Source organism: Crassostrea angulata, chromosome 5 (assembly GCF_025612915.1).
Source record: "Crassostrea angulata isolate pt1a10 chromosome 5, ASM2561291v2, whole genome shotgun sequence".
NCBI lineage: Eukaryota > Metazoa > Mollusca > Bivalvia > Ostreida > Ostreidae > Magallana > Magallana angulata.
In genome coordinates, this window is record NC_069115.1 from 26,962,332 (window position 1) to 26,977,563 (window position 15,232).

The following is a 15,232-nucleotide window of genomic DNA, read 5'->3' on the forward strand; positions in this document are numbered from 1 at the left end:
CCTTTAGGACAAAACACGGTAAAAAATGAAATTTGAAATATTTCAGATCGAATCGTGACCATGCTTATTGTATAGTTCTGTTCTAAATCTCCTTTAAATGTTTACACCCTACTTGACGTTTCTTCAAGATAAAGTCGATGACATGAAAACAAGACAGCCGACAGTTAACGGTAGTTTACGACTCCCGTTATCTGATCGCACTAGACTACCCGCTGATTATCGGATCGAATGTCATCAGATCCTTACCCATATTAAAATTCATATAACTCGTTTGTTGAACATGCATTTATTACAGCAATTAACATTTTCGAAAACAAAAGTTAATCATATTTTGATATCGAATCTGTGTGCGTCACTGATTTTTTTTTTTTTTTTTTTTTTGATTTTTTTTTTTTGGAAAAACTGAATGTCTGGCGGAAAACCTTGGTTGGCAGAGATCTTCCCAAAGTTTTATTAATTCATCCATGACATAAAAACAGAGTGTTTGATAAAATGCAACTGAAATAAAATCCATTTTAGTAGTTTTTCTCTCTCGCTCCGTGTCATATTTAATTAAATAACCTTCTTGTCAACAGTTCTGTAACTTCTTCTTCCGCATGGATACAAACTTAGCGACAAACGTTTTTGGGCAAATATTGCATTTTTAATGCAAATTCGTTTAAATGGTTGATTTAGCATTCCTTTTTTAAAAATTAAAGCTGCATGAGCAAAATAAATGAAGCCGTAGCACACTGAGTTAATTCCTTGAAATCGATTTTTTGTGTAATATGAAAAATGAATGCAAACTCTCTCTCTCTCTCTCTCTCTCTCTCTCTCTCTCTCTCTCTCTCTCTCTCTCTTACATTAACAACCAATTACGTTTTTGAATGTTTAAAGAATTAGGACTGCGTATGGTCTACGTACGTTCCTTGGGTGTGTTAATCAGACGGAATGATCTGTTGAATGTATAATTCTTCAGCTCTTGCCGCCTGATTAACAAATTAATTTTAGTGACAGTGTCGTTGATAACACAACCGTTAATGTTCGATTGATTCTATCGGTCTTTGCCTGTAGATTTCATTTGTCACGCGATTTGTAGATAAAAGACATACAACCGCTCATTTGACGAGGCGATTTTAAGAAAACATACATAAATGCATTCGTTAGCAAGAGCTTCTATTACTCTTGCGTCACCAGAGCTAGACAGTTAAACACACAGTAAGAATACTGAGTTCGTAGTTGCGCAAGAATGGATTTCAGAAGTTTTGCGTTGTTTTTCTTTATCATTCTCCTTATTTTTCTAACTGTGATTTCAGGTATGATTTAGCCATTTCTTGATTAGTTATTGTGTAGTAAAATTCTACAATTTGAGCAAATATACTGGCATCAATAAGGGCATATTAATGGACCTAATGACTATTGGTAAAACATTCTGACATACTTAAAAAGCATAAATAAAGTTTAGTACAATTTATGTTGTTGAATGACAATAGAAAAATCATGACAGAAGACTGAGCGACTGTGGGGTTATCAAAACGAATGTGACTGCCGCTATACAGTAATCGTTACTGAGCCAATTCCAATCAATTTCACACTGTATCTTATCAAGCGATAATTTTCTTTTATATGTGTTAAAAAGTTTACATGTAAAGCATTTGCGTAAAAAATATTATTTTTCCTTATTTTGTATACTTAATCAATCCTTGTAATTTTTAATTGCACGTATATTTTAAAATATATTCAAAACACTGTTGTGACGTATTCTTCGATCATTTTTTTTTTTAGACTTTTTACCTATCGGTTTTCTTAGCTGTCCGAAATATGTCAGTTGTCACTAGCTGATACGACATGTGTATATGAATCGCAAAAACTGCGTAATTTTAAAAACTAGAGAAATCTATGTTCATTGTATTGGTTAATAACAGGCATAAAAGAACTTTTCTTTGTTACAGACAATATTTAAACAAAACGACATACATAAAAACTAGTGTATAAAAACATTAAAAAATATGAATATATCCACTGAAGTACACTCAAAATACTTATAATAAGTTGAATTGCTGTCTAATGGAGAGTAAATAATCAACAAGCACAATTTTAAATTGAGGAAATCTACAAATGCTGTACTTTAAAAAATTGTACATTGATGACATTCCTTTGAAGAAGATTTAAAATAAATTGAATTTTCTAATTTTTGAAACATTTTATGATTTGAATATTGTCTTTTCCTCCTCAAAACTAAAAAGATAAAAGAGACAAATAAACTTAAGATACAAATATATTAATATCTGGGTTTCAGAATAAAAGTACAAAATGTGGTTTCCCTTCTGTGTTGATAAACTTTAACATGCAATGTTATTTAAATTAGGTTTGGTTAAACTTTTTTTCAGGATCGGATTGCGCATGCGTGCAAACAACACAGGCTCCGACGACGACAACAACAGTGTTTGTCCCCCACCCTTGACACGTGACAAGGTACCGACTTGTGTTTGTTCATGTATTAATGCATGTGAAGGCTTTCTCCATTTCTCTAATGTTTATAAAATTCATGGCGGTACATGTAAAATACATGTAAAGTATATATGCGCATGACATTGAGATCTCGTTATTACGAGTTAATTATCTCGTTATTACGAGAAAAGATCTCGTAATTACGAGAAAAGATAGCGTTATTACGAGTTAATTATCTCGTTATTACGAGAAAAGATCTCGTAATTTCGAGAAAAGATCTCGTTATTACGAGAAAAGATCTCGTTATTACGAGTTAATAATCTCGTTATTACTAGAAAAGATCTATTTTTAAAATGGCGCGTTTCACTATTCTATTATTTTTATGTAAAGTGAATGAACTACTGCAATGTATATTATTATACACTTGCTTAGCATGATCATCGTTTAAAAGCGTACGCATAATTTGATATAAAATCGGACCAAGCAGTTTTAAAGATATTTCAGAAGAATTAGCAAAGCAGATTGATTAATAAATTCATTGAACAATTTGTCAATAATTAAGAAGGATATGTGTAATTTGTTTTCAGACTCCAAATGTTAATATGCAAAATCAATTATTTTCAATATACATGTAGGTTGTGTATGAACATATAAACCACAAATTCGGGTAAATCCTGTATATCCATATCCATGACTGAAACTATATAGTCATTAAAGATATCTGTAAGTAATAGAATTGTGTTTTTACGACTATAGGAGTGGACTACCTGGTATTTACTTCGGAGTGGGATTTTAATATATATATATATAAGTTGAATAGAAAAATTACATAAAGTTCTTTCCTTTTATTAATATAAGATAAAATGTCAAATCCAATCATTTTGATATGTAGAAATTAATGAATAATGATCGTTGTTATTTTTGAATATTTATCAAAATTGAATCAACGTTTCTGGAATGAAAAAGATAGACTGAAAGTGTGATAAAGTCGAATTCTTTTCAGAAACGCACCATTTTATATAGATCTTTTCTCGTAATAGCGAGAAAATTAACTCGTAATAACGAGATCTTTTCTTGTAACAACGATATCTTTTCTCGTAATAACGAGATAATTAACTCGTAATAACGAGATCTTTTCTTGTAACAACGAGATCTTTTCTCGTAATAACGAGGTAATTAACTCGTAATAACGAGATCTTTTCTCGTTATTTCGAGATCTTTTCTCGTAATAACGAGATAATTTAAAACTCGAAATAGCGAGATCTTTTCTCGTAGTTACGAGATAAAAATATTTTTTTATGTGGCCCTATTCGGCTTTCTACGAAAGACGAATAGGGCCACTTAAAAAAATATTTTTATCTCGTAATTACGAGAAAAGATCTCGTTATTACGAGTTAATTATCTCGTTATTACGAGAAAAGAAGATCTCGTTATTACGAGAAAAGATCTCGTTATTACGAGTTAATTATCTCGTTATTACGAGAAAATATCTTGTAATTACGAGAAAAGATCTCGTTATTACGTGTTAATTATCTTGTTATTACGAGTTAATACGAGTTAATTATCTCGTAATTACGAGAAAAGATCTCGTAATTACGAGAAAAGATCTCATAATTACGAGAAAAGATCTCGTTATTATAAGTTAATTTTTTCGTAATTACGAGAAAAGATCTCGAAATTACGAGAAAAGATCTCGTTATTACGAGTTAATTATCTCGTAATTACGAGAAAAGATCTATTTTTGAAATGGCACGTTTCATTATTCTATTCTTTTTATATAAAGTGTATGAACTACTGCAATGTCTATTAATATACACTTACTTAGCATGATCATCGTTTAAAACATTGAACTATATGTCAATAATTAAGAAGTATACGTGTTATTTTTTTCAGACTCCAAAATGTTTATATAAAATCAATTATTTTCAATATACATGTAGGTTGTGTATGAACATATAAAACACAAATTCTGGTTAATCCTGTGTATCGATATCCATGACTGAAACTATATATATAGTCATTAAAGTTATCTGTAACTAATAAAACTGTGTTTTTACGACTATAGGACTACCTGGTATTTACTTCGGAGTGGGATTATAATATATATAAGTTGAATAGAAAAATTACATAAAGTTCTTTCCTTTTATTAATACCAGATAAAATGTCAAATCCAATCATTTTGATATGTAGAAATTAATGTATAATGATCGTTGTTATTTTTAAATATTGATCAAAATTGAATCAACGTTTCTGGAATGAAAAAGATAGACTTAAAGTGTGATCCAGTCGAATTCTTTTTCAGAAACGCACCATTTTATATAGATCTTTTCTCGTAATAACGAGATCTTTTCTCGTAATAACGAGAAAATTAACTCGTAATAACGAGAAAATTATCTCGTAATAACGAGATCTTTTCTCGTAATTACGAGAAAATTATCTCGTAATAACGAGATCTTTTCTCGTAATTACGAGATCTTTTCTCGTAATAACGAGATAACTAACTCGTAATAACGAGATCTTTTCTCGTAATAACGAGATAATTAACTCGTAATAACGAGATCCTTTCTCGTAATTACGAGATAAAAATATTTTTTTATGTGGCCCTATTCGGCTTTCGTAGCTTTCGTATATTCCTAAATCTATTCTGAAAAAAAAACCCGATCCATATGATAAGTTATCCCATTTACCTTCAGTATTGCATATAGTAATCGCCATGAACATACATGTACATAAATGAAGCTGTATATCATACTGATATGTTATGATTCTTCTTATATTTCAAATTAGACTGTTTTTATAACATCATTTCATTTCTTTTTCAGATGTCACTGAAGATAAATTTTTTAGACATGTTTGGCTTGAACTTTTGAAAAAGTTTGCTGATTTTCAGTGTAATTCTTGTTATAGAAATAAACCAAAGTTAAATCACGGGGTTTAGGGTTGTCTTTCCTTGCACTAGCTTGCGTTGAGTTATACATGTACATGTGCATGTACATTATACATGCAGTCATTTGCGGTGATACATGAGTTGCAGCGTGAAACAAATTAAAGCCTGTGCAGGATATTATTTCTGTAATATCTGAATTTTTGCTACTTGGCTTATTGAATGTGCTTGTACAAACTTTGACTTAGCACCAATAAATAATGAAAAACGTGGTCATCCTAATGCTGGTGGTGTACTTCCGAGTGAAGCAAAGTAGTGATGTACTTTGGTAAAGAACAATAGAACTGTACATAAATTATTTTTCAGTGCTCGAACATTCCATTCCGTGACTTATAGTTAGAGGTGACACCCAAATGTAATTTACTAATCGAATAATCAGTTTGTTTTAAATTGATTTTACTTTCAAGGTATTGATTGTCAATGTATAAATTACTGTAAATATACTATACTAGGTCTTTGAAATACGGAATAGAATACATGAATTATATAAAGTGTTTTGGCGGTTTTACGACCAAATAAACTAAGTTTTCAAATAAAGATAAATTTATCTCATTTAATTGTTTAACTCTGCAGATAAGGGTTCAACTGTATAATGGCTCCATCAATTCTTTGTTATCTCTGCTTTACATCTGTTTAGTAATTCATTAATTTTAAGAGTCATTCGGTAATTATACAAATTGTGTGCATCAAGAGTTTGATTATTATCAAAGCATTGCACCAAAGATTATTATCTCATCTCGGCCAGATATATGTCTAATATATAGGAATTTCCTAGTCCTTTTAGTTTAAGTATGTTTTCATAGAAATGCTAAAGTACATTACATGACCGTGTATGATTAACACATAATTCTGGTGATTCCCATGCCGTGGAAACAGTCACATAGTGCTCTGATATCCGGTTGTATTATCTGCTTGAAAACAAAATTATTCATATGTCGGTATATTGGAACGAACGTGTAATTGATTGAATTACTGCCGAATATGAATATATGACACTCTTTGACATTATTATTTTATCTGCTGGCAAAGTTTCGTGTTCGACCTATACTTTGATTTACATGGTAAAGTTAGGCAATATAAACCCTTTTTTTTTATTCTAACACTAATACTCTAAAACCACCCGCGAAACAATGGTGCTAATGCAATATCACCAAGTTATATCGTAGTTTTTTGCTACCAGTTTAGAAAAGCATACAATATTTTCTAGAATAAATTAATAGCTTTAAATTTCATTGTAACATTGTAACGGAGCTCAGAGAGAGAGAGAGAGAGAGAGAGAGAGAGAGAGAGAGAGAGAGAGAGAGAGAGAGAGAGAGAGAGAGAGAGAGAGAAGGGCTGTGTTTCTAATTAGCATTCCTTGACGTCGACCTCTAACCAATACCGGTATGTTACTGAGTGTACTGACGGTTAACTGGAGGGAACATTACACACACAGTAAGTCAGCTGGTTTTCATGTTGGTCGGTTTTCTAACATTAATCAAATTAAAATAGTCACTAATGCAGTTTTCCATTCTTCCTATAAGATGCTATTTGTTGGGTTTTTTTTTTTAATTGAATACCTTATTAAGTTCTTAATTTCTCATTTCTTTATTGAATTGACTCTATTTACGTCAACAGCCCATTTCAACGTCGTACAGTTCATGTACATCGAAGCTCGAGATCTAGATCGAAAATACACACTCACAGATTGTAATACTATTGTCCTTTACTTAAATTTCAGGATTCGGGTCATTTTAAAAAATGAAGTTCATCCTCGGCTATATACTGCTATTTTGCGGACTTCTTGAGTAAGTATAATTATATACATGTACATGTATACTAAACGAATCCCCCAAATATTTGCTTCAATTAATTTTATACCACAACCTTTGATATTACATGGTCAGGTTATGTGTAAGAGTCTTTTAGCAAATCGATTAAGAATTCGCCTATATTTATTCAATCTTTCCTTGTATCAAGAAAACCCACTTAACAAGTCAAGCAGATGTTCCCATCTCGAAAATACCAGGAAAAAAATCGGAGTAGATATCATCATTAACGAGTACATACGGTGCTCCCATGAGAATAACTCTCTCTCTCTCTCTCTCTCTCTCTCTCTCTCTCTCTCTCTCTCTCTCAGAGCAAGAATAACAACCAATTACGTTTTTGAATGTTAAAAGAAATGATTTTGATTTTCAATACTTGAATCAGGGACTTTGATGAGCTGTAAACTTCAGTTAGACAAAACATATTTTGTTCCAAATATAAATGATGTTTTTCATCACATTTCACATATCATTCAACATGATTCTATTTTTTTAACTGTTAAAGTTGTGGTTTTTTATGTGATTAAACTTTTTGCTGGGAAAATTTTGCTTAATTAAATTTATTATATCATAGCATTACTAAGTCAGGATATACATTGCATAGATGTGCTCCATTTAATTCTGTATTCACACTGGCATTAATATGGTTAGCTTATCAATTTGAAAATAAACATTTCACATCATGGCTTAACAAACTGCTCTATTTCTAATCGATTCACAGAATGCAATCTATAAAAAGCATTTTTTTTCCTCTTAATTTGAACGTTAACACACGACAAATACCAAATATTTTAACTCGACATGGTCGATATGTGTAAAAGTAAAAACATATAGAAGAGGGGGAAACACCAACACTAGGCTCAAAGTTAAAAAACCAACGCTCTCCCGACTGGGCTAAAGGTTCAACCCGCTAGCTACATGTAAATGCTAAAAGGAACGTGGCAGTACTGAGCCTATTATATACCTAATATAGTTACAACCTATAGCAGTTACTTTGGCATCCAGTCAACGAAATATAGCCCCGTCATGTGTGTGTGTGTATATATATATATATATATATATATATATATATATATATATATATATATATATATATATATATATATATATATATATATATATATATATGAAGACCAAACATCAATCAAATCATTTTGTTTTCAGATTGTCTGTAGCTGACTGTACACGACAGGAGGAATGTGAATTTGAGTGAGTAGTCAGCTCCCCTCGATACAGTCAGCTCCCCTCGATACAAAGCTGCATGGTCCGATTCTTTCTATTGGCTTTTACAGTATCAAATATTTTCCCATACGAATCAATTATCTTAGAAAATTATACACTTTTACCTATTTACATCAGCAGAATCGATCTATACTTTCAAAATTAGAATTATTCGAATTAAAAAAAAATTTCTCTATGGGCATACAAAAAATCCAAAATGCATCATGGGAATGTTCAGGAACAGGAACCGTTTGGTTTCGTCCCCCGAATCAACCCGGATGTAATGCATCGATTGTAAACAAAACTAACTTCAGAAATAATAGTGTATAACATATACACAGGTTTATTTTTGATTTGCCAAATTAAAACAATGCCCATATTTAGACTCTACTGAAAGTGATGTCAAACACGTAATACAATCAACCCCGCCTTGACGTCAGGGACGGATTCTAATAATTATGGACGAAATAACGATAGCCTTTTTTATGTCGTTTGTTTTGTCAAAGAATTCTGTACATCTTTTTTTCATTGAAAAAATGGCTTAATTGACATGGAAACTACTGCAATGTTTATGATTATACACACACATGTACTTAGCATAACCATTGTTGAAAAGGGTACACACAATTTGATACAAAATCGGACTAAGCAGCTTTAAATAGAAGTCAAATTCCTAAATTTATTTGAATCATAATTATCAGAGTAGCATGTAACACTTTCAACAAACACCCAACAGTACACAGCGCACCAAGTCTCAATAATTTTTGCAGGAAACTTAAAAGAAATCTGCTGATATTTGCTGGAGCTATATTGGGATTCGCATTAGTCCTGAGTTTATGCACATACATTGTGTATAGGCTACGAAAGAGGGGACCGGAGCCCGTGAGCCCAGGTAATTATGCTAAGTACGGGTACAGTGTGTCAGTGATAGTCAAATATAATGCCAGGACTTTATATACAGTGGAATAATGTTACGCACGAAATCATAATGTAATAAAGCTATCTAAAACTAGATACATGTATAAATAATGTATAGTGTATAATAAAATCAATGTATGTTTTGTGTTTCAGATACGCCGTCTATGAGTCATCATACATGTACATGATACTGTATTGTAGCAACGTAGAAAATCATAGACGTAATTTAACAACCAATCCACTCGGATGGCATTTGTACATACATGTATCAATCATGCTGCTTTTTAACAAGTTGGTCTTCCTTGCAACTGGATAAACATGAATATTTTCCGAAGTCTATAGCAAATTGATACATAATTAAATATATTAAGAAAGTTAAAAAAATATTTCAATATTGTCAAATTACAAATAAACTTTGATTGTCGGGATGTTATTTTTTTTTATTTCGACAATCTGTATATTATTACTTATTAGGTTCGTTACTGACTGTTTACAGAAATTTGTGGGGTCGGTAAAGTCCATAGAAGGCGGAGCCGAGCATTTTATGGACTTTACCGACACCACAAATTTCTGTAAACAGTCAGTAACGAACCTAATAAGTGTTTTGTTTTGTCAAGGACCTACAGTTTGATATGTAAACAAATAAAAGATAATATATAACGATTAAATTCATAGCTTAATTCTCTAATTTTTTACCTTCCTCGTCAGTCGTTTGTGCAAACCTTGATGCTATTGTAGGATCATAATATTACGTCACGGGCAAAGGGGGGTCACTCTAAATATATTGGGGCTTAAAAATTAAAGGTATGGTTGAATTTTTGTGTAAAAAATCAGCTCAAATAACGTTACGTCCGCCATGTTGCCGTTTAAATTTTGACGCTTGCCCTGTAAAGAAATTTATGAGGCAACCACGTGACGCGATTCATCCAATGACGTCGAGACATTCTAGTCCGAGGCAAAACAAATTGTGATTTTTTCGCCACGTGTTTTTCCGCTCTTTATTGTTGACTGTGAAATCCCAAATAAATCCCCATTCACTTGCTGAAATTGACATCAGTTTCCTCTGATTTGGTTCTAGATCATTTCCAAGCTAGCATGTCCATTATAAGGAGAGTGTCACGTTTACAAAAAGGGAATCTCACAAGAAAATCTTCCTCATTATAAAAAAGAAATGGATCTTATCTATCACGGATAGTTCTTGGTCGTCTAACAAACAGTTGGTCAATACGGTCAAGCCTTTCTATCCCATCTATGTGGTCTTCCATAGTTAGAATAATACTATCTTTATCATTTAAACCTACCCTAGACCAGGTTTAGGTTTACCCTAATTTCTGAGAAGAGCTCACTCCTGAGAAGCAGGTGTGAAACCGATTTAAAAAATGTGAGTCCTTCTTGCAGCTAAACCTGGTTTAAACATAGGTGTGAATATGGGCATAAATCGTATAGTTTGTTCGTTGCATTTTATTTAACACATTTTTGTTTTGATTTTAGATTAAATTTAGTCTTATCTTTAGAAAAACTCTATACTTTTTTGCTTAAATATATAGCTTTAGAAACCCTTTAATATTTAATTTACTTAAAATCATCTGCAAACTATAATATGTATATTACATTAAGCTGATGTACACAACTTTGTCCGTATCATCGTAGATTTTTCATGTAATATAATTGGCAAAAGTCAACCTTTTTTGTTTCAATTGTTTCTTGTTCAGAAAAACAAAGAGTTTGCGGGCGTTCTTTTGACGCCTGTGTCAATTTTTATCTTTTGCTTATTATTTTTGTGAATCGTACCATCTCTCGCAACAGCTTTCAAAGATACAGAAAAACATCAAACGCAATGAATAAATAAAATGAGAATTTATTTAGATAACGAGTATATGATATATAATGTGATATAATAATGAACAAAATATGCAAACTACAATGTATGAAAAATGTATATAAAAAAAAAGAAATAAAAAAGAACAAAAACCACGATAAAACCACTTTCACAAACATTTAAGGGGGGAAAAACCTGTCATTTGCAGGGTCTTTTTAACGTTTTTAACGTCAAATGTCAGTATAAAATTGAAATTTAGAATTGATCCAGGAAACAATACATTGCGTGGGATAAATAAAATTGATTCTAAATTGTGTTTGAAAACACACACTATTTTTTTCGATTAACTTAATGCATCTCCAAATCCCAGAACAAATATACTAATTAGAAATTCGATTTGAATTAAACATATTCTATTGTTTGTTGATGTGAACATAAGAATTGGACACAAGTTCTGAAACCTCAGGACGCCTTTTCTACTCAATTAGTGATAACACAGAGTGATGTTCTATATTACACATTATAATGGTTCAAATTATGACCCGAGATACACAAGCATATAAATCAAAAGACAAAGTGCTCTTTCTGATCAATAAAACTCTACATAATAACATATTAACTTCATTTAATACCGGTATTTGCTTATAGGTTGGGATACATCTGTCAAATCTTTTTCAAAGTAATTTATTATATTAGTCACATTATTGACAATAATGATAAGATATATCGTTAAAAAAATCAGCTTTCAATACCTAGTATTGTAATAGGTGACATCATTATACCAATTCTGAGTCCGTACATGTAACTGCCTTTTTATCAGCTGATTCTCAATGCCGCCATGATGTTTGTTGATGTCCTGAATTTATGAATAATTTTGTATATATACACAATGAGTATAAATATTAAGCATTTAGTGTTTTTTTATGATATCGCTGGTCATATAACACACCAGGCCGTGCAGATAGATTATCATACTGATCTATCTGTATTTTAAATTTTTATTTAAGCGGTTTTTTTTCATATTGGAATATTTATTTGATGAAATATTTACAAATATTTCCTGGTTATCGATTTGAATATCAATTAAATATATTGTTGACGATTGTTCCATCTTGTCACCACTTTATACAAATACTCATAAAATAAATATTCAATTTGTATGTTGTTAGTGTCCTTATTATCGTAAAAATGTTTTTAAATTTTTTTTTGTAAGGAGTTATATAATACATCTTTATCATATCATCAAATATTACAATTTTACAATAACATTACAAAAGAGCACATAAAGTTGATGAAAGAAACATGCCGTTATAAAGATGTCACTTAGCACTGCAAATTTATGTCACAGATGTTTAATGAGAGCGCAATCCATACCAACATAGATTAATAGAATAAATTAATTCCTACATCAAAACACCCAAGGGAAAATCCAATGAATCTTCATAAGTATAAGAATTTCACATACATTTCATAAATTACACTTTTTCAGTGTCTATTTGAAAAAAAAATGTTTTTTTGTTGTTGTTGTTAAAAGCATATAACTTTTTTCTCTATTTCAATGACTCATAGATCTCAACTGTTCCGTTTGGTTGTTTTCTTTTCTCTTCTACAGATTTCGGTTCAGTAGCATCCGGGAATGTAGACATGTTGTCACATGACGCTGTTGTCATCACCACGGAGAAGTTTCGCTCCACGGTGTCCGCGTTCATGACAACATGCGCCGGCCCGGTGTAGATTGTGTTTTTCATTAAGGTTTGGTAGCTCTTCTTCTCGTTTTCCATTCCAGTTGGTTGAGATGAGGTGATGTTCACATTACATCTCCTCCAGCTGCTTATAATGATATTCAACAAAGCCATCACAAAACTTGCAATAGAAACCCCCGCAACTATGTACAGCCATGTCTCTGTGTCTTGCGATGCAGCGTCATTTTGAAGATTTTGCTGAGGCAATTGCTTCATAGTTACTGTATTCAACTCCTGGGCTATCATTTCAAAAAAGGAAATCATTATATATACATGGAAAAATAAGATAAAAAGATTATAAAAAGATATATTCGTTAATCGCTTTATTGTCCAGAGATAGTTTTTTATTGAGCAAAAAACGAATTTTTAATTGTTGGGATTCACAAGTTTTCAATGTGACAGCAAGCCAGGTTTTCTTTAATTTTAACATATTTTATTCAATAAATTCAATAGGGTTGGACAAGAGGCATAGCCTATGTATATCATCTCCAGGTTTTCTTTTGTGTGAACAGTATCCATAATCCATTTGTCTACCCTGAATTGATAAACTCTACCTATTAAGAGAAACGGGCTACTCTATAGATGCAATATCATACCTTGAAGAATGGAGGAGGAGTTTTCCGTACATTAGGGGTACCTCCCGCCAGCCCGCCAATTAACAATTTCAAAAACCAGATTTTGCCTTCGGAAAACAAGGTTAAAAAAGGAAGATTGTTTAGGGTGGAGGTATCAGGTCAAACACAAGGTCAATATTCATTCTAACATCAACTATTTTCTAAGTACAACTGAGGTAAATAGTTGTTATGAAGGGAAACAATCAGCTCAGTCTATATCTCCCAAAGCTCTTATTTATTCGTTGCAACTAACATAAAATATATAAAGAGGTAAAGAGGAGGATGCAAAATATTGATTGTATTGATAAGGAAAACCCATTGAGTTTTTGCTATACTTCCGCTTGAATAGTTATAGTTTCCATGTGAGGTAAAAAAGTTATTTAAACAAAACAATCTCAAATATTCACGACTCAATTTAGTAAATAGCCTTGTTATAACCTGTAGTGGTTGGGTGAGGACAGCCGTAGGACACATTGCACGTCCGGTTAGAACACTCCGTGCACACGGATTGACACCCCTCCCCGTACCGACCGGCCACACAACTCTTGCTGCAGTTAACTCCATAGAAGCCCGGGAGGCACTCTAAAAGGGAATTACACTTGTATACGATATGCAGATACCATCTCTCTCTCTCTCTCTCTCTCTCTCTCTCTCTCTCTCTCTCTCTCTCTCTCTCTCTCTCTCTCTCTCTCTCTACTTAAGACGTAAAACGATCGATATAGCTTCATGGTTACCTGATTTATAAAACAAATAATTTCATTGCCCTCGATTTCTTTGAAAAATACTGAAATACTTGAGTTTGTGCAATAACCATAATAGGTTTGTAAAGGTAGAATAAATAAGTAAATATAAGCAATTACTTGTATCGCAACCTCCGGTGGTCTCGTTCCACATATACCCTCTGCAACATTCATAGTTTCCATCTTTTCTGTTAAATTTAAGACAAATCTTGAATGATAAACCTATTGAATATTTTTTGATATAGTTTTGTTTTAGCTGTTAAAGATAAAAATATTATATACTTATGTAAAAGAAAAAAAATTTAGTAAACCTTTCTTTAAAACTCTTACTTAAAACCAAGTTGATATCTAATTCATACATTAAGGTATGTTAACAACTGGCTAGATATTGACTCACCCTAAACAACTCAATGTATAAACATTTCCGAACAAGATACAGAAATAAACATATCCCACTGAATATACAGGTGCCTTCATTTTACCATTATAGCTGGCGCTTTCTGAATGCAAGTGAAGTTTAGCCTTGATTAAACACGTTCCTGTTCCTCAAATAGCTAAGAGCTTAGAATCAATCAATCAATCCTATTCGACCAATCAAAACGATATTTATTGGCATAATTCCAAAAAACAGGCACGTTATGGGCAGAAATGTGCCGTGTTTCAAATATGCACAGCACAAAACATTCTAATAAGCATTGACTTCATCAAATCCAATGGTATATAACTCATATGTGTGACCTAAACATATACATCATGGAATTTATGCTGAAAACTGTTACATTTTTAGCAAGACGTCGAAATTTCAAACGCAACGCCATGAATATTTACGCAAGTTTATCTGTGTTGTAAAAACATACCGGTGTCTGTGCGTTTCGGGCTTGTGAACTGCAGATCACAAGTTTAAATCAGCATGCGGCCTATTTTACTGACCTTTTGAAATTATAAGTTTTAAAAACAAAATTGCATATATTTTCGCCTACATGTATATGACTTACATGT

General features: G+C 32.0%; 1 protein-coding gene and 1 long non-coding RNA gene across 2 annotated transcripts; one reads left to right on the forward strand and one right to left on the reverse strand.

The window, feature by feature from the left end:
• Positions 1 to 1,076: 1,076 nt before the first annotated feature.
• On the forward strand, positions 1,077 to 5,362 carry LOC128185974 (uncharacterized). The gene is made up of 3 exons (XR_008243868.1): positions 1,077 to 1,295; positions 2,370 to 2,454; positions 5,253 to 5,362. It is a non-coding gene; the product is annotated as an uncharacterized LOC128185974 (long non-coding RNA).
• A 5,559-nt stretch (positions 5,363 to 10,921) lies between these two features.
• On the reverse strand, positions 10,922 to 14,787 carry LOC128186068 (uncharacterized). Its single transcript, XM_052855793.1, has 4 exons — positions 14,631 to 14,787; positions 14,354 to 14,421; positions 13,932 to 14,075; positions 10,922 to 13,118 (listed from the first exon to the last, which is right to left on the reverse strand). Exons 1-4 carry the CDS (start codon positions 14,708 to 14,710, stop codon positions 12,688 to 12,690), a joined length of 723 nt encoding a protein of 240 aa, XP_052711753.1. The 5' UTR covers positions 14,711 to 14,787; the 3' UTR covers positions 10,922 to 12,687.
• Between the last annotated feature and the right edge of the window lie 445 nt (positions 14,788 to 15,232).